Raw genomic sequence first — 25,960 nt, forward strand, 5'->3', positions numbered from 1 at the left:
CTGCCTTCTACAAAGGATTGTAAGGCTTGTGCTGAAGGTATTTGCTATTTGGTACTTTCAAATGTATTCTGACGTTGTTCAGATCAAATAAACTCTGTTCCTTTTTTTTAATAGTACTTTGAAACATTCTGTGATATTTGCAAAATTACTCATACATTTGGCGTAGCAATTCACACAGACCTAAGAATGACAATAATTGATCTTTGTTTTTCGGTGCTGGGGCATCAACAATACTTTTGACCAAACTAGGTTTGGGTTTGACACCACATTCAGAAAACACATGCCCAGGGTACTCAATTTCTTTGGTTTTCCGAATACATTGGTCTTCCCACAAGGGCACCTCTTCTCTCTAGTGCATAAAGAACATCATTTAAAATGCATTCATGTTCCTCTTCAGTGTCTGAGAAAATTAAAATGTCGTCTTGAAAAATTGCAGCATTTGTTATGACCTCAAACATGTCAGACATCAACCTTTGAAAAACTGCAGCAGGGCATCCTTCAAAAGTGAAACACCCCATCCAGAGTCACAATCGTAGTTAAGTGACGAGACAATTCATCGAGCTCAACCTGGTGGTAGGCTAACCTTCAGTCCAATTTACTGAACAGGGGTGTGGAATTTAATAAAATATGTACTTGTGCATGGGGCAGGTTGCTTCATAAATGTACTTGTCCTGTAACAAAATCCACTTGTCCCTTTTGTGCCATGTAATGCAGCGACAAATTATGGCAGTAATCTCTTTATCTAAGAGCTCTGACATAGCCTCTCTGATTATGCCAGAGCTAAAACCATTGTAGGGTTTTAATATTAACCATTCCCTCATGTTGTCACGTTTCCGCAGATCGACATACTGGGACTTATGGCAGTGTTAAGCAGTAGTTCCACGGTGGGAATGCCCTATTGAGTCGGTGCAAACCTACTAACTTGCATGTTTGAAGGGTTTTCACCAACTCTTCTCTAATCTTTTCTTATACTGAGAAAGGTTGAAACTTTACTTCTGATAATGGCAGATGTGAAACTTCTTCCAAGGTTGACAAAAAGTGGTAAGAGGGAGAGTAAATTTGCAAACACTGGTATGATCAAATTAATACATGCATATTGTTTCATGCTTAAATGCAGTTCACAAATATGTTCTAGGAGTACTATTTCTTGGCCTACTTTTATAAATTATTCTGAATTCACGAAAGTTGTATATCTGGCGTTAACCATGACCTTTTGTGTTTATTAAAATTCTGTCTCTCTCGCTCCATCGGCTGGCTTCACTTTTAATGAAAGCATTTTGGTCTTTCACAAGGAGCATATCGACACACAAAGTAGTTTTGCTCAGTGCTAGAAACTACTAGAGTAATATGTACTTTTTGAGACCAAAAACAATTTTTGCTTTTGCCAATGTTTGTTATGTTAATTGGTATTTATAATGCGCGTAATCACCAGCGGGTCTCTTAGCGCTTAGTATAATGGCGATGGCCCGGCAGCTCCCACACCATTGAGGATTTACGAAAATTATGCCAAAACAAGTCACACATTGACAAAACCAAAAAGCTGACCACCAAGTTCAGACCTGCCGACTTTGCCAATGCTTGTTTATTTTGAGGTTTCCCATAATTCAGTAAAAACTGGTTGCACTGATTTTCCATTATTGAATATCTTTGGGAAATACTAGCATATATCAACACTTTTTACCAAATGATACCTCAAATAAATGGTACCTAAAATGTTGCAGTAGTTTAGCTAAATGATTTTTTTTCTACTTGCATTTTTGTGTGAACATTTTATTTTGAAAGCAAAGAGTCATCAATCTTGCTTTGAAGCTTCAGCAAATATTTGCACCTAATCAGAGAGCATTTTGGAACCATCATACATAGCCTCATATTGCTAAACTTTGAAAACGTGTTTACATATTTTGATACTGGATCCACTCTAAGTGGTGCAGTTCGAGCCTACAACATTTAATAAGAGCGCTCACATTCAAGTTTGAACAGCATTAATAGATGGACACAAATGATACCTTAACTGCTGACAATGCCCTTCCCTGGTCCATAATTTGTTACTGTAAACTGGCAGTCATAGGGTTTGTGCGGTAGGTGTTTGGGTCTACTTGCCCCAAGGACAAAATACACATTAAAACTTGTTGCCCTTGAACCCAAATAATATGTTCAGGGCCTTGGGCTATAGGAATTCCACATCCCTGCTGAATCAACTGGCTTGGCCAATTTTTGTGATCAAATCCTCAATCCTAGGTAGAGGATAATTGTCCAGCCATATAGCGCCGTTGACACTCCTTAAATCTACACACATGCAAACTTCGCCTGACTTCTTCTTCGCTAAAACGATGGGAGACAACCACAAAGTAGCCTCTGTCTTATCAGTGATACCCTGGGGACACATATCTCTTAACATTACAGAGAGATCTTCTCTCACACTAAGGGGAATACCTTAATAATGTAGATGAAATCCGAGACTTTGCCCTACTTATCTTTGAACACATTACTAAACTACATACAGATCCTACCCTACTTTTATCAATTGTAACGGGTTTATCTGATCCTGGTCACTGATGATACCAAGTTCTGCTTGGTGGCCCCTTCCAAGAACATTGATGCCTTTCTGACTTTTCCTTTGATTGATTCACCCAAAACACTGATGGGGGCCCAAACAAAAACCTATTATGTCCACTTTACTACCTTTAAAGGCCACTTGCAAAATATCCGGGGGAAGTAAAATTCTACTGGACCAACACTTATCAAATTTTTCCTGAGAAATTATGGTGATGCGTGCACCTGTATCAAATGAGAGTTTGATGCCATGCCCATCAATGATGACATATACATCCAGGTCTGCACAGTGTATGCCATCATCAAAATGAACATTCCTCGCACCCAAAACTAGTTATTCACAGAATTCACAACTTTCCAATGCACTAACATCACTCTCTTCACTAAGAACACAACAAACACTGTTCTTCTTACCACCTCTGCAAATTCTGGAGAAATGGCCCATTTTCCCACACTTCTTACATTGTTCACCCAGTGCCGGGCCAAACCTAAAAGATGACACATGGGATGAGGAGCCACATCTGAAACAATATCCAGTGAAAGTTTGTGTAGAGATGTTAGATTTGAATGATGTTTTGGGTTTACTGTAACAAGAATCTCCCCTAGAAATAGGTTTACTGACCACAGCTCCCGAAATGGAAGTTTTGGCTAAGGATTCCTCTAAAAGATTTGCTTCCTTGGATGAACCTTCAATGCTCTTAGCTATCTCTATTGCTTCATCAACGAAGGATTTTAAACGCTAATATACGTCCTTGAATTTTTTTTAACACCTTGCTACGAATTGATCCCAGATCAATTCTGCTGTAAACGCGTCAAATTCACACTTGGCTGCTAACATTTTAAATGCAGTAATTGGGTTGTTGAGTCCTAGTGAAAAAAATAAATCTGTGAACTACCATAGTTTTTGTCTTTGAGAAATACTTATTGAGTTGTGCCACTGCTTTATCAAACTCATCTAAGTCTTTGTCTTCGGCCGAAACATGTTCAGGTAAGTGATCAAAAGCATTTTGTCATTCAACCCCTAGATAGTAATACATTAAACTCTTCCTTCTTTCAGCTCTGAATTTTTGAGCATCAATTGCGCCAAGATAAGCATTAAAAGAATGTAGCCACCAATTCCATTCCAAGGTTGGCTCACAGGGATCTTATAGAAAAGGTGGAGGTGGTTGCACACTTTGCATAGTGACGATAATATAAAACAAAGAATAGAATTAATGCAAGTCTACTCATCAGTACTACTAACAGCTGTGCACATCAGCGGGAAATGCAATGAGCGCTTACTTTACTGGATACAGCCAGTGGTGACTGTGCACATCTGCAAACAATGTATACTAGAGTAGGAAAAATCAGAGGAAGTTTGCTTTTAAGCAACAGTGGTGAACACGATGTACACTTGTAAAGTAAAATGATGAGCAATTATTACATAGGCCAAGGATAGCTGTGTGCATCAGCAGAAGACAGGATGTGCACACATAAAAATCAGAGAAGGTTTGCTTTTAAACAGATGTGTGCATCCGCGAATAATGCGAAGGGCACTTCAGTGCTGCAGCCCAATCCAGAATTGCTTTTATTAAATATGCCAAAGATAGATAGTTGTGTGCATCAGCGGAAGCCAAAATGTGCACACATGAATGACTGAAAACAAACTCTTGAGTAGTCGTGTGCATCAGCGAAGAATGCGCTCCGCACATCAGTGCAGTGGCCCAATCCAAAACGGCGATGAATGCTTACCTTCAGGAAGCTTCAGAACAGCAAGACAATAGCAGTGACATGCAGAACAGGACGTGAAAGACATGTCGCATCAAGAACGACCGCGCAGAAACATGATTGTCTGGGTGTGCTAGTCAGGCAAGCGCGAAACAATACATCCAGCTGCCCTCATGTAGTGCCTCAGCAGATACGCGCAAGCGAAACAAAACCAGCCAAGTAGCCCAAATCTGACCTGAATTGGCTAGAAACAAGGAAACTCAGACAGCGCAAAGCCTCCTCCGTCCCTCCGCTCTTGAGGCGAATGTCCAAGGAGAAAATAGTGATGAGTCTTCAGTGGTTGTGCTGATTCCTGTTGCTGTTTGAAATGCGCTTGCAGAATCCGACAACACACATCAGGGTGGATTTTGCATCCAGCTTGTCGCCAAAATCTTGAGGTGACCACTGACGCCAAGGTAGGGTTGAAGTAGTTTATTCTTCGTGGAAAGGATCCTGCCTTTCTCAACAGGGGCCAAATGACAACTGCTCTGTCTGGAATACCATGGTGACGACCAGACATAGCTGCATTCTATATTACATATCACCACACATTCTAAACCATACTTTTGATTTTGCATCCCTTTTCTTCTTTCACATAATGCTGCTTTACTCCTGCTCACTCTGCTCTCTTTGTATGTGCATGGGCCTTATGCATAGGAGGAACAGGCCATTGCAGTGTAATGACGAGCTGAGAACGCTTGTTGAAAAATATCATGACTGCAGAAATGTAGGACCAAAAGTATATATCACAGTGATTTGCCAGCAATATGTTATGCTGTAATGTAAAACATGTGCCACAGGAAATATATCACCATCTAAACGTTATAGCAAAGTATAAGTTTGGCTGAAGTCATGCTTTGATTAAAGCATTTTCTGCAAACCTAAGAATCTTAACGTTCTCCACTCATTGTCAGCGGAATTATTTGTTGGGATGGGAATGTTCCCTGCTTGTTTCTGGACTTTGTGCTTGATCATGACATGACCAATCTATCGCCTAAGCTGGTCCCTGAGAATGAGAGAGCGGTCCAGAACCTGTTATGTGATCTGAAGGGGCACACCAGCTTACTCTCATAGTGGACATTGAACTACTTACCGTACCCTGGGTCAATCCGATAAAGTGGTGGTGGCAGGGTACTGTGTCTTGTGAATCAGTAGTATGCCCAGACCTTTTTCTTTGTGTCAAGGGGAGGCAAGCCTTCTGACTTCTCCGAGGTAAAGTTCCGCTGTTAAGTGAAACCCAGAACTTTGCACCACTGTTCCATGTGCTTCTTGAGTGGTTGTATGTGGAGTGGGTGTGCAGCACACATATATGGTAGTGATTGTGAAAGTGAACTGCATGTATTCCTGTGACTGGAGGGTGAAAATCCTGACACTGAAGTGAGGAGAATAGAGGAAGGGCAAGATTTAAAAATTAAAAGAGGAACTTGTTAGCAAAGGACCATGGATCTTTTCTTTCTGAGCAAAGCCATTGGTAGATGGTAGGGGTGAAGAGTAAAAGTGCAGTTTCTGTACAATGTCAAGAGGTTTTCTAGGGAGGCCCTTCCATTGTGTCTGTCCCTGATTACTTCTTCAAGAAGGCTGATGATAGCTAGGTGCAGAGATTTCACTCTACAATATGCCATTGTTTTGGACAATCCTGCTTGGAGCCAGTTCCATTGCTACCTGCTGTGGGAGCTATCACCTTGCGCAAAAACGGTGTCTAAGGAACAGCTAAAAAATGAAATTTTATAAGAAAACCATCACAATCCGCTTTTAAAGCCTTGCACAACAGATCCACATCTCCTGTCTGCAAATGGATATCAAATTGGAATCCAAACCATTCCAATTTATGACCAAGAAAGTGGGTGCTCTCCAGAATAATTGAAGGATGTCTGTGTGACAAGGGCAGGTGCATGCCTTACAACCAGTCTCCTAGGGGGTGAGACGATATCACCTGTAGCCTGCACTATCTTGAGCCGAGCTGCGCCCCTGCGCTAGAACAAACTTCGAACAGGTACAGCTAAATAGCAGGTACGGCAGCACTTAGCCTGCGATTGGAACGAGGGACTAAATGTACTCAAAGGAATCTGCCATGAGGCCTTGCTACTTTTTGACCAAGTCGGTGTTTGTAGCGAGAACTATTTTACTGACTAGATCTATCCAGTGCGGTAAGTAGTAATGATCTTTATCTATGCCTAATCAATGCCAATAGCCATTTAATCCTGGGAAGCTGTAGACTTTAGAGATCTCCTAGTGTAGTGTAGTTCCTATATTCCCAATAGGCTCTGCGCATTGGAATAATATAAACAGCAGTGTAGACGTAGGACTGAGGTCGACTAGGTCTCTACTGACTATATTAGACATAAGGTTTGCCAGATAGCTCAGAGGTCACTAGAAACTTTCTCGAATAAACGAGGAGGAGTTTAACCTCCCTGGATAGACAAGAAGGGATTAGCTTCTGACAACCATAAAACATGACAACTTTGCTCCCTCAGAATAAGAGTGTATCTCTAGAGTCGTGTGAAAACAATAGACAGCTATTTCACTCAGTCAAGTGTACATACTTAGTTTCACCAGAGTGCAGAGAATAGAGAGACGGGCGTTTTCAATAAAAGGTGTTATTTATTGAGCAGTCTTCTTTCTCATGCAAGAGAAATGAATTGCCACAATTGCAATACTCATAGTAAAGTAAAGTGCGTACAGTAAAAGGAGTATTATGAAATAATACTGTAAAAGCATTGATATGGTTTCTTAGCCATAAGATACTTTAAAATAGATAAAATATATGCATACATATATACATTGACTAACGTACTCAACTGGTGCTTCTAAATACGCCTACCCCGGTGTACCTGACCTAAGCCTAATACGTGGGAAAAAGTAAGTAAGTAGCAGCTTAAGTTAAGTTGGTTTTGCCAAGAATCTGACTCAAGAATTCTCTTTAAGGGTTTAGTCAGCTCCGTACCTGGGTAATAGAAAGCAGGAGGTCTGGTATCTCTCTTTCAGGACTCGATATCCCAGTAACCCGCGAGGGTATCTGGAAACACCGGAGCTGGATTTCTCGGCAGGAGAAAAGACAGCGTCTCTCTCAGTGCGTCAAAGGGGAGGGGCGGCGTCTGTGGGCTCTCGCATCAGCTGGGCTCTCGGGCAAGTAGATAGCCGCTCTGCTCCAAACCACCGTGTGTTTGCTTAAGGCAGCGTTGGTATATTTATACCTGAAAGGTGCCGGGTTTGACGTAAGGTTGGACATAAGACGTCAATAAAGATGTCACTAAGAAAGATGTCACTAAGAACTGGCCGTTCTTACAGTGCTCACAGGAGTTCTAGGACGAAATCAAAACAAAAGTAATGGGGATTTCCCAGGTTGCTGGAGGTTTGGTTTGTTTAGAGAACTCGTTGTGCTTTCTAGGAGTCCGGGGAAGTAGCCTTGCTTAATGTGGACTGCATGGGCTACGACTAAATATGGATACGATTCTTATGCCTTTATAAGGATATTATTGATTATAACCGTACAAGGGCATAAAATAGAAATATCGAATTAGGTTCCTAGATAGAAACACAATTGTGTTGTATTGAAGAACATAACAGATTACAACTATGTAACTTAGATTCTCATTGAATTGTGTAGTATTTTTTTGCAGTGAGATTACAATACTTACTTTTATAAAAACATAAAGATTGCCCTGAACAATACCTTGTTGTCTATTGGTTGACTGTTGAGTTCTTCTCCCCGACACTGCAACCCAGGGAAGCCTTCGACTGCTCACCCTCACTTCCTTGATAGTCAAGTTTGCCGAGCCACAGATTAGCGGGCCCCAGGTCTGCAGTGGCAAATGACCTTAACACAATGTTTGTGGTCCAGTGTCTGACACTTGTCCTTCAAGAATGTATGTTCAGCTTGTGATAAATGCCTACCAGCTACCTAATCTTCTGTATAGTAACACATGCAGTTCTGGCAAGTGAAAGACCATCCTAGGGGGAAAAAATAATCTGTACGATTGTAACTGCTAATAATATAAAATGAACATGCTAGGGCAGAACAGTCTGCAGGGAAACAAACACATGTGACTTGTAGAAAGACATCATAATGTGCATGGTTGCCTACAGACAAATAGAAACGTACAAGGTATTCCTCTTTCAGGAGAGACATGGGAATACTTGTGGGCTCCCCTAAAAAGAGCCACCAATTTATGATGGTTGGGCTGAAATCCTGTTCATATTTCTTCTAGATTGTAATAGTTTTACCTCCTTAGGGTCAAGGTAGGAAATAACCTGGAAGGGATACCAGCTCCATAGGATGACTGTACCCTTTTTGCATGTATGTTTACTTCCAGGCCCAGTCTGAGGGTCATATGGGGCACCAGAGATTCCCTTCAGTTTCTTGTAGCATCTGTAAACATTGCTGGCGTCCTTGTGGCCTATTGGGGGAGAAACTGCCAAGTAAGAATATTAAAATGATCCTGCTCAGTGCTTGGCAGAACTGCTAGGGAGATCCCAGTCTCAGATGTCCCATATCGCTTAACTTGTCTCAATTAAATAAGAGAAAAAACGCAAGACTGGCAAAGTGTCGCTTGGAGGGGGTCTACATCAGTCAGATTGCCATATCTGTGTCTTAAATAGTTGAAGGGTTCTGTAATCCCCATGGGCATGCCCGAAAGAGGCACATGGGCAGCAAATGTTAGCCTATAATGTAAGCCTATCTGCTAAACTAATCTAGTGCTCTGTTCATATAAGTTGCAGGTTAATATTAAAATGGGCTCATAGAATCACAATGTGCTGCTCAAACCCAGTAAATAAAAGTAACATTAAACTTGTCATTGCTTAGTTTGAGAAATCAAGATTAGTTAAAATAAATGTTCTTATAAATATGAGTGCTTAACATACTGAACCTTTCTTTTTCAGTGTAGAAACTGTGACTACCAGCAAGAAGCCGACAACAGTTGCATATATGTCAACAAGATCACGCATGAAGTAGAGTAAGTAAAATCTGTCACTACATTCACACATACTTTTAAGAGTACAGTAGCTTTGAGCTTTTGTGAGTTTTTTAGGTCTCGCCTGAGCCAGCGCATGCGCTGTTCTGGCGAGACATTTATTTATTTATTTATTTATTTTATATTCTTATAAAGCGCCAGATTAGACTCCCGAAGGGGTATCTCCGCGCTATTGCTGTACCACAAATTTGTGCAATTACGAGAGAGTGGTTAATATAGGGTAGCGAGGCAGGGAAGTAATTTATTTGTCAGGATACAGATAAGTTTTTAAATTCTTCCGAAAACTCAGATGGCTGGAAATTGACCTGAGTTCTTGAGGCAGAGAATTCCAGAGTGTTGGGCCGGCGTGAGCTAATGCACGGCCACCTTGTCTGGTCTTCTTTACTCTTGGTATCTGCAGGAGCTGCTGTTGGCTGGAGCGCAAGTGTCGTCCCGGGATGTAGGGCTGGAAGATCTTAATCATATATTTCGGGCCCTCCCCTATCATGCTCTTGTGAATGGTGCATAAGATCTTAAATTGGACTCGCTTCCTAACTGGAAGCCAGTGGAGTCTCATCAGCAGGGGACTGGAAGGGGTCCTGGCTGGGGCATTCAGGACAACCCTTGCTGCTGTGTTTTGAATTATTTGCAATTTACTGAGCTGCTCCTCGTTAGCTCCGAGGAGCTAGTGAGTTAGTGAGTGAGTTAGTGAGTGGGCTTTAGAAATCTGACCACATGCGTTTCCTTGTGGCCTAAAGCTTGCGGGTATGCGCGCGGGCATGCGCACAGCCGCCATTTGGCTTTCCTCGCAGAACCCTTACAGCGCGTGATCAGGCCCCATCTGGCTTTCCTCTCGCTTGCTGTCCCAAGCGCCTCGCTCCGCCCCTCCCCCACCACAGTGCACGTCTTGTGGCTGCACGTCTTGTTTCCTTCCCTTTCCTGCCCATGCGTGCCTCTCAGTGGCTGTATTATTTCCTGCAGCAATTTCACTCTTTCTACCTCTGCCAGTAATAGGGCCCAACCCTCCCCCCCGTATTACCGTTTACTGTGCCCCTGCCCGCACACTACTTGGCACTTCTCGCTTTCTACGGTGTCTGGCTGCCACTGTTTTGGTAGACTAACGTGGTGCACATCCGTGCACTGTTGCACCCGTACAGCTGCGCCCTGGACGTTACCTTCTGCATTCACTGTCCATTTGATCGCTGTGTCTGGCCCTGTTCTTTCTTCCTCGCTCCCTCTTTATTCTCATCGCTCTAATCTGTCACAGTCCCTAATCATTTCCTTCCTAGTAGCTTCTTCCCTCAGTTTACACGTTCCCCTTCTCCCCCTCTCTTTAAGCAATCTTTCTTTCACTCTGTCTTTGCTCTTTCTGCTCTGTCTGTACTTCCGCAGAGCAGACCGTCCCATATGAAGCACAGAACGGACATGGGTGGGGAAACTCAAGTGGAAACAATGCATCTTTCTTAGTCCCCGTCAGACTCCCTCCTCCTCAGTTTTCTCCTGCCAAAGGTTCACCGACTGCAACACAGTCCATCCAGAGGGGTACAGAACTGCACCCTGAATGGGGAAGCGCAGCGGGTTGCACCTTTCTGTGGCTGAATGTGTGGGCGCAGGTGTTCGCTCCTCTCAGACCTGAATGCACAGGAGGCAACCAGTGCATCTGCAGCATTCTTTACTACCCCCCATCCTTGCTACTCATATACTTTTGCCCGCATTAACACAAACTATCACTTTACCATACTGCACTTCTGCTTTCTCCCTCCCAACCTCCCTCTTTCTTAAGCCCCTTTCTGCTTTAGCTACATGCTACTCCAATTTGCTTGCCATCTTCCGCGCTCCTAACCCTCCCTTTCTCCATCAGGCCCCTTCTGTTTTTTACACCATACCAATTGCACACAATACTAACTTACACTTACCCAACTGCTACTCGCTCGTTCTCTCCATCCCTGTCTCTACAGCATCCATTTTAATATAACAATTTGGAGCTTTACTGCAACTATTGTATTTCTACTACTTATCTTTATTGTTTAATTGTTTTTATATGTTATTACCATCAACACCACCACAGCATCACTGAGCACCACAACAGGATCACTCAGGGACACAACAATACCACTCAGCGCCACCACAACAGCGTCTCACAGCACCACCACAGCATCACTCAGGGCTAGCACAGCATCGCTCAGCACCACCACAGCATCAGTATGCACCACCACATCATTATTTTGAACCACCACAGCATCACTCAGGGCCACCACAGCATCACTCACCTTCACCGCAACAACACTCAGCGTCACCACAGCATCACTCAGGAACCCCACAACATCACTCAGGAACCCCACAACATCACTCAGTACCACCACAGCATCACTTTAAAGCGCAACAGCATCAATCAACATCAACACAGCATCAGTCAGCACCACAACAGCATCACTCAGGGCCAGCACAGCATCACTCAGGGCCAGCACAGCATCACTCAGGGCCAGCACAGCATCGCTCAGCACCACCACCACAGCATCAGTCTGTACCACCACATCATTACTCCGCACCACCACAGCATCACTCACCTTCACCACAACAACACTCACCTTCACCACAACAACACTCAGCACCACCACAACAACACTCAGCACCACCACGGCATCACTAAGTACCACCACAGCATCACTCTAAAGCGCACCAGCATCAATCAACATCAACACAGCATCAGTCAGCACCACCACAGCATCACTCAGGGCCAGCACAGGATCACTCAATGCTACCACAGCATCAGTCAGCACCACCACAGTGGCAGTCAGCACCACCACAGTGGCAGTCAGCACCACGACAGTGGCAGTCAGCACCACGACAGTGGCAGTCAGCACCACCACAGTGGCAGTCAGCACCACCACAGTGGCAGTCAGCACCACCACAGTGGCATTCAGCACCACCACAGTGGCATTCAGCACCACCACAGTGGCATTCAGCACCACCACAGCATCAGTCAGCACCACCACAGCATCAGTCAGCACCACCACAGCATCAGTCAGCACCACCACAGCATCAGTCAGCACCACCACAGCATCAGTCAGCACCACCACAGCATCAGTCAGCACCACCACAGCATCAGTCAGCACCACCACATCATCACTCAGCACCACCACATCATCCCTCAGCACCAACACAGCATCCCTCACCTACACTGCAGCATCCCTCACCTTCACCACAGCATCGCTCAGGAATACCACAGCATAACTCAGGAACACCACAGCATCACTCAGGAGCACCACAGCATCACTCAGGAGCACCACAGCATCACTCAGGAGCACCACAGCATCACTCAGGAGCACCACAGCATCACTCAGGAGCACCACAGCATCACTCAGGAGCACCACAGCATCACTCGGGAGCACCACAGCATCACTCGGGAGCACCACAGCATCACTCGGGAGCACCACAGCATCACTCGGGAGCACCACAGCATCACTCGGGAGCACCCCAGCATCACTCGGGAGCACCCCAGCATCACTCGGGAGCACCCCAGCATCACTCGGGAGCACCCCAGCATCACTCGGGAGCACCCCAGCATCACTCGGGAGCACCACAGCATCACTCAGGAGCACCACAGCATCACTCAGGAGCACCACAGCATCACTCGGGAGCACCACAGCATCACTCGGGAGCACCACAGCATCACTCGGGAGCACCACAGCATCACTCGGGAGCACCACAGCATCACTCGGGAGCACCACAGCATCACTCGGGAGCACCCCAGCATCACTCGGGAGCACCACAGCATCACTCGGGAGCACCACAGCATCACTCGGGAGCACCACAGCATCACTCAGTACGATCACAGCATCACTATATGCTACCACAGCATCACTCTGCAGGGCCACAGCATCAATCGGCATGGCCACAGCATCAATCGGCATGGCCACAGCATCAATCGGCATGGCCACAGCATCAATCGGCATGGCCACAGCATCAATCGGCATGGCCACAGCATCAATCGGCATGGCCACAGCATCAATCGGCATGGCCCACAGCATCAATCGGCATGGCCACAGCATCAATCGGCATGGCCACAGCATCAATCGGCTTGGCCACAGCATCAATCGGCATGGCCACAGCATCAGTCGGCACGGCCACAGCATCAGTCGGCACGGCCACAGCATCAGTCGGCACGGCCACAGCCTCACTCAGGACCGCCTCAGCATCACTCGGGACCGCCTCAGCATCACTCGGGACCGCCTCAGCATCACTCGGGACCGCCTCAGCATCACTCGGGACCACCTCAGCATCACTCGGGAACACCACAGCATCACTCGGGAACACCACAGCATCACTCGGGAACACCACAGCATCACTCGGGAACACCACAGCATCACTCGGGAACACCACAGCATCACTCGGGAACACCACAGCATCACTCGGGAACACCACAGCATCACTCGGGAACACCACAGCATCACTCGGGAACACCACAGCATCACTCGGGAACACCACAGCATCACTCGGGAACACCACAGCATCACTCGGGAACACCACAGCATCACTCGGGAACACCACAGCATCACTCGGGAACACCACAGCATCACTCGGGAACACCACAGCATCACTCGGGAACACCACAGCATCACTCGGGAACACCACAGCATCACTCGGGAACACCACAGCATCACCCGGGAACACCACAGCATCACCCGGGAACACCACAGCATCACCCGGGAACACCACAGCATCACTCGGGAACACCACAGCATCACTCGGGAACACCACAGCATCACTCGGGAACACCACAGCATCACTCGGGAACACCACAGCATCACTCGGGAACACCACAGCATCACTCGGGAACACCACAGCATCACTCGGGAACACCACAGCATCACTCGGGAACACCACAGCATCACTCGGGAACACCACAGCATCACTCGGGAACACCACAGCATCACTCGGGAACACCACAGCATCACTCGGGAACACCACAGCATCACTCGGGAACACCACAGCATCACTCAGTACGATCACAGCATCACTATGTGCTACCACAGCATCACTGCAGGGCCACAGCATCAATCGGCATGGCCACAGCATCAATCTGCATGGCCACAGCATCAATCGGCATGGCCACAGCATCAATCGGCATGGCCACAGCATCAGTCGGCATGGCCACAGCATCAGTCGGCACGGCCACAGCCTCACTCAGGACCGCCTCAGCATCACTCAGGACCGCCTCAGCATCACTCAGGACCGCCTCAGCATCACTCGGGACCACCTCAGCATCACTCGGGACCACCTCAGCATCACTCGGGACCACCTCAGCATCACTCGGGACCACCTCAGCATCACCCGGGACCACCACAGCATCACCCGGGACCACCACAGCATCACCCGGGACCACCACAGCATCACCCGGGACCACCACAGCATCACCCGGGACCACCACCGCATCACCCGGGACCACCACAGCATCACCCAGGACCACCACAGCATCACCCAGGACCACCACAGCATCACCCAGGACCACCACAGCATCACCCAGGACCACCACAGCATCACTCAGGACCACCACAGCATCACTCAGGGCCACCACAGCATCACTCAGGACCACCACAGCATCACTCAGGACCACCACAGCATCACTCAGGACCACCACAGCATCACTCAGTGCTTCTTAAACTTTTTAATTACAACTTCTCACCATGCTGCACAGCAGCCACACTTCTCTACTGCACAGCTTAGAAACATTGGCAAGTCAATAGCTCTTCCTAAACACTTATAAGGCCCCCCGATGCATAGCCGATAGGTCTCGCTTTTGGGACATTATAAGTGTTTAGTTATCCAACACAATATTCTTGATTAAACAGCATCAAGTGTTGCATGGCTAAACACTTATAAGGTCCCAAAAGCGAGACCTATTGGCTATGCCAATGCTTGTTACATTTGGCTGCAGACAGCTTTATTTATTTTTCAGATGCCTTGCCGTAAACACTCAAAAAATAACAGCAAAAAGAAATACAGAGGAACAGTGGGTTTTGGGTTCTCTCTCTCGAACCACAAGTTTCCGTGAACCATTAGCCTTTGCCAGGATGGCATGCTATCATGTCATGGATCATTCCATACCATTTTGATGATGTTCACAATTAACAAATGATATTTCAGAAAAGTGGAATGGTCACAGTGTAAGCCTGAGGCATCATAGCACCTCCTGCTTGCAGTCAATAAAGTCAGCGAGTCAACTGTCTGCCTGCGGCAATGCCCAGCTTAGATGGGTAGATTTCCCTTGTCTGCTTCTCATTCTAACAGCTCAGATGGCAAACTGATTCTGGGAGAATCCCCTCCTTTAAGATGGATGCAATCAATGTCATAACGCAGCTGCAATTTTATATGAGGGGGTATCCCACGTCTGCTGTCTCACTATAAGCTGACCTATTCAAATTAGAGTTGGTATATGCATTCTCACCAGGGCACCTGGTTATGGGCATCATATACAAATCTGCCTCCTCTGCCACAGCCCACAATATTTAACCCTCTCCCATGCTAATGTAGAGAGGCCAGGTTAAATGACTGGCACTACAGGAGAGGGGCAGTCCTTGAGTGGCTGATCTCCGTGATACTTGGGTCACACACTCACCTCAGGGTCCTTATGGGCCACTGCAGCATTTCAGTATTTGGTGTCCACATCTCTTGGCACGATTCTTGCTCCATCACCCCTGCGTCCTCACACTACTTTGGGCATGGCGCAGGAAACAGAGAGGCCATTCACCCAAGTAGCATCTCTGCCCCTTACTCCCCTCAATTTAGCATACCTTGATAAACCCCAGAAGAACCACATAATATCTACCAAAACTAGGATTCTGGTGACAGCTGTCTGTGCTGCTGCTGGGGAAAAGCTTCTGCCCCACTGATGATTTGCTGCCCCAGAGTTCATCCAGGCAATCTTGAATGACTTTGTGCCTTTTGCCGCCTCCTGTGTCAGGCACCACCGAACCACGTTCACTAGATGTTCCTTAGGAACATCTGACACTCCAGTAGGTACTAGTTTAGCAGTCACTCTCCTAGTGTAGCTCTGAACCCTGCACTGTTACCCTACTCTGCTTTCTCCCAGCACCTTGCATTGCCTCTGTAACTTGCGCTAACCATGTGCTCCTCTCTTCATGGCTTTCACATTAAGTCTTTCTCTCTGGCAATCTTATTCCTTGCCTCATTTAATGTTGTTAAAATGTGTAGTTTTAATTTTCGGAAGATTTGTTTGCTAAACGTATCCAGTTATTTTAGTTATCTGAATTCAATAATGATGAAAGATTCTCTAGCTATAAGATCCTCGGGGACTAGAAAATTTAGTGTCCGTGGGATCCCATTCCCAGGGACATTGCTGTTGCCTGGCGAGGAGAGCATTCCCTTCCCACATACTCCCAGGCATGGAAAATGGAACACATCTTTGCTGCCGTCCACTGGGAGAACAAATAATGCTGCTGCCCAGGATGGAGCAAAGGAATAGAGCTGGCTGGGGGACTGGCAGGGGCCTGTGTGCCAACCTTAGCCATTTTGGGTCTGCAGCCTGTCTCTGAATCACATGACTGGGTATAACTTTGGTATTCCTCATAAACAGTCGCACACAATAGAGAGCTTAGGTGTGCCTGGATGGGCCATCCCTGGCAGGATGGGAGGGCAGAGCTGGGCCCGGCCCTCTTTATACTTGAATAGGTTGTGTCCTGCCTTCACACAAAGGGCTGCCTACCCCCTGTAGTTAGTTTGGAGCCAGGGCAGGTAAGGCAGAAACACCTTAACTTCAGAGAAACCTCTAGAAGCTTCTCCCACTTCAAAGGAGGTACCTGGAATAAATATTTGACCTCAGACACCAAATTTTCAGTACACTTCTGGATCTTCTGAAACTCTGCCAGGAAGAAGGATTGCAGTGCTGGTGAAAGGAATGCTGCCCTTCTGGACTGTGGCCCTGCTGTATTCCTGCCAGAGTCTGGGGGACTGGACGTGCACCTGAACCCAGGACTCCCAGAGTGACTCCAAGAGGTAGTCTGCTGGCCTCCTGTAAAGAGCCGCCACAGGGGCATAACAGGCACACAACCACCTGAACCGGCACCCAGATCCAGCTGAAGCAAGCCCCTACCCCAAGTGATGCCCCTCAGATCCTGGAACCTTGGTGTGACCTCAAAGCTGAATTAACATCTATGGGCAACCAGCCCCAATGGAGCCAAAACCTTGTCGCTGGCACAGCCTGCAAGGTTCAGTCTACCCGATTCTTCGGGCTGCAGCATAGACACTTCTCGTAGAGTGCCACTGCGAAACTCCAGCCCACACGCTTGCGACAGCAAAAGGATCTTTGCGCTTCAGCAGTGACCATCCGCCAGGCCTGCTCTTCATGCTGTATCGACTAGCATATGCGACGCTCCTCTGATCCTCGCTTCCCCCTCCACTGCAGACGAGACTCTTTGTGCTGGACTGAGAATGTGCATTTTCAGCAAAACAGAGGAAAAGGCTAAAAGTTTGGGGGAAGGCCACCCTACGTCTGACAGGTCAAACAATGGGCCTATTAGTTTCGTTTATTGGAGATTTAATTGTTAACTTCACACACACACAAGCTGCCACACCTACTCCTACGGTGGAAGAATACAAATCTCTTCCGTGCAGTCTGCATTCTAATGCATTGAGCGTTTAAGCTGCATAGTCATAAGTCATTCACGAATTTGAAACTTAAATCTCGTGATAAACAATATGTAATATTCCAAACCCAGCATTGGATGCAGAATAGTGCAACTCGTGTAATCTACAGCACAACCATCTCAAACAGTTGGTTCAGCTAAGTAATATTTTCCTTTTGTAGGCCTGTATTACTGGGGCTATTACACTGTCTGAAATCTAGAAAGTGGACACATGGAAATGGGCTTATTCCTTCTAATATTATAGCATGATGAATTTTGGACCAATGCTTAAGGACAATTACAGACAGTCACCTTTTTTGTGCGGTTACATTTCTATACTGAAAATCCAATGCGAGAGAAGTTAACCTTTTTGTTAGTTTTTTTCCAACATATTTGTTGTTAATGGATTTAAGTGAAACATTACTTTCTTCAAAGCTAACAAATGCTAACAATACCCTCTTTCCAGTGTTTTGAATGAGGTGCCATATTATCAGATTCATGCTCCAAATGTGACTCTGTGTGTAGCAATAGGAAAATGAAATAGCACTATTCTACTCTTGGGCCCTTCCTAATGATGTGGAAAAACTAATATACATGTACTGAATATGTGTGCTGTCCACCCCTAAATGTGGTAAATGTTGAGTATAATACTTTCTTCAATAGAAAGATGCTATGCTGGTGTTATATTGTTGTACATATTCAAATTGTTCTAGTGCTCATTACCTTCATCAGGTATTTTAATATGTGTATGCTGCTTTATTGCTTTGCAGTGAGTTGACACAAATCATCGCTGATGTCTCTCAAGATCCAACGTTGCCAAGGACAGAAGATCATCCATGCGCAAAGTAGGTAGCAGCATATACATTCACATGCAGTATAGCTTTAATTGTAAGTTCAACATGTCTTTTGAGTTTAAAGACAGAAAAATAGAAAAAAATATCAAATGTAAGCTTTGGAATAAAGTAGAGTGGCATGGATGGACAAATGATTTCAAAGGCCTCTATTAACATACACTGTGACAAATCTCATAATGCAGCTTTTGACACCTTACATGACTGGGGAGAAAGAGCAACCCTGCTGAGTACTCTAACCCAGATAGTATGCCATTAGTTCCAGCCCTTGCCTGTGAGCAGGCATAAAGATAGCTGGAATATGAGTGTCTTGTGGTGCACCCCACCCACAGGCAGTGAACCCTATTACGGTGGTCCCTCGCCCAGCATTTCTCAGAACACTGCTGGATTTGTGAAAGGAAACTAGGCTGACTGAATGTGCTGCACTTGACATCTGTGAGAAGGACCTGAGGAAGTTGGGCCCATGAAATCCAAGCACCAAACGTTCTTCAGATATCCCCTGATTGGTTTCAGAAACATAAAAAATAGGTGAAGAGGTAATTCCTGTGAAGAATCCCAGTGGCAACTGGACTAGGACTAGATTTTGCTGTTAGCATCTGTCTGATACCCTGAGAGTGTTTTAAGCGCTTTCCCTGAGGTTCTGGAGGCTTTAGAAGTGTACTTCTGTAATTGTGTACTAGAAGAGAGTTTAGAAACTTTTGAAAACATTTCCTCTAGAGGTGCCCGCTGGATAAAGTATCTGACTAGAAATTCCACAGTGTCAGAAACGATTTCTGCCTTGCCGCGCAAGGAGAGCTCCACACACGTGAAAGAAAAAAAACGAGTTGCTTTGTGATGCCCCCGTTTGTCGACGCCGACCCACCCCGACACGGAAGCCAGGGGTTGAGACAACAGATTTGCCGCTCCTCCGCCACCCACCCCCATGCCTCCTCTGGGGTCTCAAAAAAATGTGATGTGAATTGTGGGCCACCTTCAATTTTGATGGGAAGATGAGCGTGTACCGCAAAAACATTCCTCTCACTTTTGCTTTAAGGGCATCGAAAGATCTGCACTACTTCTGGATCATCTTCGTGTAATCGGAAAATACAATGATGCTATGGATCTTAAGTGTATGGCCCCATATGTGCGTGCCGCACGCAGTATACTGTCACGGTCCCCGTAATTCAATAGCCTGGTAGTTATGGGCCATAGCGGTGCTTCCGGAGGAGGGAGTTTGGCTAGGGACTGGTGAGCACGTTCCACCATGAACCACTGAGACAGTGATATACCCTTTGCCTGTGTGACTCTTCAGGCTACATTACAGAGGTCCTGGAAAAGGAGGGATACATCAACTCCCACCTCCAAAATTTTAGTTTTGGCTGCTTCACGAGAGGTCTGGTTGTCTTGCAGGATTGTGGCTCCATCTGTGTAGTCTGGGCCCCCCTGCAATTATGAATTTGCGACAGCTGATCGCACTGGCTCCACGGAGGGGGTTGTGTACGTCAATCTTGGACTTAGCATGCAACTGCAACCCCTTATCCTTGCCCATAGTGGCCCAAGGATGAGTGACCCTCCGACTGGCGCGGAACCGGATCCTCCCATTGTCCTCGGATGTACAAAATCGGTGATTCCTTCAATGAGGTTCCTAGCAGCTGCCACCGTCACCCAGCACTATAGTTTATTAGTAGTAATAGCCATGAGCTACCTGATCGCATCAAAAGACCGGCTAGGACTGGAGGAACTTTGGGCAGCACCAGGGTCCTAACATTGCTTTAAACAGATTGTAAATAAAACAGTGAAAAAACTATCATTACTAGAAGACAAGGCGGCCCTCACAGAAAGAACCCATGGATTATTCGTTATGCAAAGCTATGTCAAGCCCTCCCCGCAACCCTATCTAGGTGTAGGATTTAACTGGAGGAAAAAGAAAAATATCTTCGCCTCCGAATGGGCGTTTAACCAACATTGCAGCACCTTCCCCCTTGCAAAAGACCATCGGGCCAGACAACATGCCGTTATGCAAGGAAGCTAACAAAAGCATAATACACCTTTTGTGCATCTGCAGGGAACTACAAGAGGAACGACAATATTTTCTGAAGCCACATTTCATAAGCGAGGGGATGAGAACTTGTAGGCAAGCAGTAATGGTATGCCTCAGAGGAGGCAACGTCCAGCTGGCGTGTCGCTTCGTACAATTCAGGGAAGCAGCCAGGGTGAAACTCTGCCGATAAACCACTCGAATCACCCTCCACTGCATTATTGTTCAGTTCTTCCTGCTCAACAAACAAGACACACTCAGAATGCCCCTCTTCCGGACAACAGATGTTCCAGCTTGTCTGTTAATTGAAAATTACTTCTACCACAGGCAACAATAAATTGGAATATTGTATAACCACTCCTCTAATCGAACTGCGGATGTGTCTCATTATAACTTTTAATCTTTTAGCCTTATTTCTCTCATAAATATGCTTAGGATCCGAAAATCCGCCAAGAAACGGAATGACTAAATCTCTTATCAATGTACTGTAATTGACACAACTGCGGACACTTGTACTAAAGATGTAAATACAATGCATGGATGTTTTATGAAATGACATTATTGAGAATTTTTAAGTCATGAATCTTGCAGCTGTAATTTTTGCTACTTTCTTTTAAAGAGAAATTGTAAAGGTTTTAATTGACTGGACAATAAACTATTAAACCAGCACTAGGCTCATCGTGGACGGTGCATGCTCGATGTCGGACAGTCGGCAGGAGGTGTGCCCCACAATAATCGCACCCTCTGCACAATGTACTGGAGTGAGCCTGGCTGCTTACACACCCCTCTGGGAGCTTGCATGGCAAGGTCGACGGTGTTGGGCAGGCAGGTGAGGCTGCGATTACATCCAGCTTTACCTGAAAATGCCTACCCAATCACAGTGAATCTATGGTCTTATTACTTGAGGACATTCAAACATGAATGTCACATCCCAACCCGAAGCCTAACTCACTAGTTCCTCCTGCTTTCCCCGTATCCCAATTGAAATTTAACTTAACTTACTTACGGTATTAACACTTCAATCGGGCAATCTCAAAAATCTCTTGACCTCTATTTTGACAAGACGAAAAACCACCACTGGGTATGGGCTCCGAACAGCAAGGCCAAGCCACTGACTACTGTCAAACAAAAATAGTGCCAATACTGTTCTCCTTATTCTTGTTCAAATTCACATATGATTTAAACAATATGTGTCATCACAGCTTATTTCCAGAATAAATCTTTTTTCTTTTTCTTTTTAATTTTGATTCATTTTGGTTAAATTTGAACCAATTTCATATTTCAAAAACGACTGTACAAAACACACAAAACATTGATCGAATTTTTCTAAAACATTACCCTCTACACATTCATATTCATACTCACAATGACTTCATCCCTCAATCATACTATCTCTCACATACATACCACAATGTTATTTACACTTGAAATACACTATTCACAAAATGCCATAGACCATTTAGTTTTTCAGTTTTACAAAGATTGAAGAGCATTTAGATAATCTTATGGCTTAACACAAAGGTCTACGCGTTTCGAACTCGCAACTGGTTGTGGGGTTCTCATCAGGACCATGAGCTTTCTTGAAAAAGGCTTGTATCTTTGCCGTATAAACCGCGACGCTGAACACTTCGTTTTATTGAAAGTTAGCAGTCAAACATTGTTAGTTACCGTGACCGGCCTTTCTTTTTGTCGGCCGGCACCATGTACAGGGTTTTTTTGATGCTTGTCAGCCGCCTTATTGGGGCGCCTGTATTGCCGGAAGATCAATCCATGCTCGGCAGTGTTTTGAAGTCAATTATTTTGGCCCATCATTGTAATGGCAAAGAAAGGACTATGAGACTCCTCTGCATAATCAAACCTTTTATCTCTGATACAACTTATAAGTATATATTGTCGTTTAGATAGCGTGCAGCTAGCTTCCTAGCTTTGAAACAACGGAGCGCTACATATTACATAATGGGTTAGGAGATGATCGGCAAGACCATGTACATCAAGTAAGGATTACACTGAGATATGTAGTTAAGTCAGTGCCAAACTGGGTCAGGTTGATTAGTTTACTAATGCATCCAGTGCATGAATATTCAACCCCATCGTGACCTGTACAAACCCCAGCAGATCACTCTCAGCTTTAGATCATCCAGGGATTAATAAAATAAATACTATTAACTGGGGTAACAATAATCTTTCAGCTGCTAGATACTGGTTTGGAACGAGTGCTTTACTAGTAAATGTTATGATACATTATTTTTTAAACTGGACTGTGGAAAGTTCAGACTCGTAGGAATTACAAAATTGCATCTTGCTTCCTTCAAAGCAGCCAGATAGGCAGCTGCCAGGCACAGAAACTATGACCAAATCTCACCTAATTTGGTATCTCTGACATGGCTCACCTATAGAAACGAAGAGCATCATTAATGTAGCCTGCATCATGCACATGCCATGTTTTTGGAAACCCTCGCAACTGCCGTGGCCAGAAGCTGACCATCTTGGAGGGACAATACCTCCTTCAAATACTAGAAAACTACTTGTTCAAAGAACAAGCTTGTCTTAACAAGACAAAAACTCAAAGACAAGAATTCTCTGGAAGGGAACCAAGGAAATCGGAATACCTTCCCTCCAGATATTAAGATCATTCCATCCTGTATTATCTAAAAAATAAAAAAATAAAAATGAGAAACCTGTTACTTCAGCTCCAATTCCAAATCTGAAAAACCTTTTTCTTTGCTGAAGTAAGGGGTATTGTGTTAGCCACTGTTTGTTACCCTAATACGTATTTATTTTTTATTTTTACCATAGTACATCCATACATATTGTATGAAATATCATATTATATCATTTCCTGGTCTGTAAAAAACTTCCGAGCTAAAGTGTTTTTCAACCTAACGCATCTTGAACACTCTCCATAAAATAGCTAATAAATACTGAAGGTAGAAAATCGTTAGATAAATGATGGTATCACAGCATAACATTTGGTAACCTAAAGAGTTTTGCTATAAGTACATTTTTTGTGTACAAACTCATGCTAATATGTCATTATATTGAGTCAAAATCTCATCAGTGTACCAAACGTGTGATGCTGCCTCCTAATGTCCTACATGAAGTTAATGTTGTGACCAAACTGCACACATAAATGATGCAAGTCAAACAAAATGCGTAGCTCACACAGTTTTATTGTAGTTCCAGCTCACGGGCTAGATATAAAAGCCTATTTAAGAAGAGTTATGATGTTTTCAGTAGGTCTCATTCACACGCTACCCTAAGGGGTTTTCCTTTACAGTAGCAACTGTATCACATGCACTAATCAACTAAACAGGCATGCAGTTCATACACGCCCATATGAGGCACCTCTTCATAAAAGGGATCTGCTTGGTTTCTTAATAAGTTGTTATTAATATGGGGGGTAGAGGTGCACACCTATTTATGTCGTTTTACCCCAAACTCATGTACTGTACAGTTAATCTATGGGTGCATCACCTCGGCGCGTGTTGACAAAACGTGCGGTTATAAACCAAAAAGCCTTATCCTCAGCTTGCCTTTTTCACAATTCACTTGAATCAAAAAAATATGTTCAGATCCCGATACAGCAAAATCTAAGATTTGTGAGTACAAACAGAGATTTACACAAAGGAGATATTTTACAGGCAAGCATAACTAGACTTGAAGGCAAAGAACTGGCGTCTTTATTTACTACGTCTATTGAAATCAACAGGAGTGCACCGACTTTTGAGTCCAAATACTCTACATGTTCAATTCACATAAAGCGGATAATTAACAACAGATGGGAACTTCTCAAGAATGAATCTGATTTTAAGGGACTATTTAGCACTAAGCCGACATTTGCTTATACTAGAGGAAATAATTTACAAGAACTTATTACAACTCCGGAAAGACGTTCAGAAACCAAACAACATAAGGGCATGTCTAAATGTTTTAATTGTATCCATTGCAATAGCATAGTTGTTGGAGACACGTTAACGCATCCAAATTCGGACAAAAACATACAATTGAGACATTCTTCAGATTGCAACACAAATAATGTCATCTATTGTTTAAAATGTCCATGCGGGAAGGCCTATGTAGGCAAGACAGAACATTTCTTAGACACTCTAGCCCTGAAAGACAGGGTAGACATGAGCTGTTTCCTATGAAGCAGATAGGTGTTTGTCTATTATGAACAATATGTTCACATGTAATAAGAGCTTACATTTGAATTTCTAGGGTTCTTTTCTTTCTTTTTATTTTTCTCACTGGGAGTTCTTTCACTAAACCTTCTGCCTTGTGCCTCTTTTACTTTTACACTATGAGCATCACACTTACACAAGTTGTCTAATCAATATATATATATATATATATATATATATATATATATATATATATATATATATATATATATATATATATATATATATATATATATATATATATATATATATATATATATATATATATATATCTCGAATCCTGCATGTCCAACAGTACCTAAGAATTCCTGTACTTTAGAACAGATTACAGTAATAAGTCAAGTAATATTTTTGGACTTGTTGATAAAAGTAAAATCCGGTTCACCTAGGGATTGCTGCCCCCCCTTAAATCCTAAGGGAAGCCTTTGCTGCTCTCCCTTGTCCAGCTATATCCCTTCTGAACGAGTCCCTGTCTTAGGGTTATGTTTTAAAACACTCACTCTCTGTGCACTTACGCTCATTCACGGAGCTGCCAGGGGCATTACGGCTCATTTAGGAAGTCTGTGCTCAGTGTTGCAGCCTGCCCGCCCCGACTCGGTATCCAATACCGTTGAGCGGACAGGTAAGAGCCAGAGAGACACGCCCAGACACTTCCTGACAGTTGAGCGGTTAGCGCTCTAGCCTTCAAGCTCAAATGGCTATTTAGGCTGCGAGGAGGCGAAGCTGATTGCGGTAAAGGTAGACAGTGGCAGTGTCTCCCGACCCCGCTTGCCGCCAGGTAAACATTTGCAGAGCAGAACACTCTGTTGGTTTTGTGGATCTCGTTTAAAACTTAAATATCCCGCTTTTAAAAATTGATTGCGAATTTTTAAATCACTTACGTCGTGTTGGAATTGATTAATAATTTTAAAACACTCACTCTCTGTGCACTTACGCTCATTCACGGAGCTGCCAGGGGCATTAGGGCTCATTTAGGAAGTCTGTGTTCAGTGTTGCAGCCTGCCCGCCCCGGTCC

At 44.7% G+C, this 25,960-nt stretch overlaps 1 protein-coding gene across 2 annotated transcripts in view; it reads left to right on the plus strand.

The window, feature by feature from the left end:
- The window catches only part of POLR2I (RNA polymerase II subunit I), a 178,888-nt gene that overhangs the window by 88,960 nt on the left and 63,968 nt on the right, over nucleotides 1–25,960 (plus strand). For both annotated transcript variants that reach the window (XM_078661004.1, XM_078661005.1), the window contains exons 3-4: nucleotides 9,181–9,254; nucleotides 18,667–18,741. In XM_078661004.1, the coding sequence (XP_078517130.1) occupies nucleotides 9,181–9,254; nucleotides 18,667–18,741 (149 nt within the window). The remainder of the gene's footprint in view (nucleotides 1–9,180; nucleotides 9,255–18,666; nucleotides 18,742–25,960) is intronic.

Source organism: Lissotriton helveticus, chromosome 9, assembly GCF_964261635.1.
Source record: "Lissotriton helveticus chromosome 9, aLisHel1.1, whole genome shotgun sequence".
In the NCBI taxonomy this organism is placed as follows: domain Eukaryota; kingdom Metazoa; phylum Chordata; class Amphibia; order Caudata; family Salamandridae; genus Lissotriton; species Lissotriton helveticus.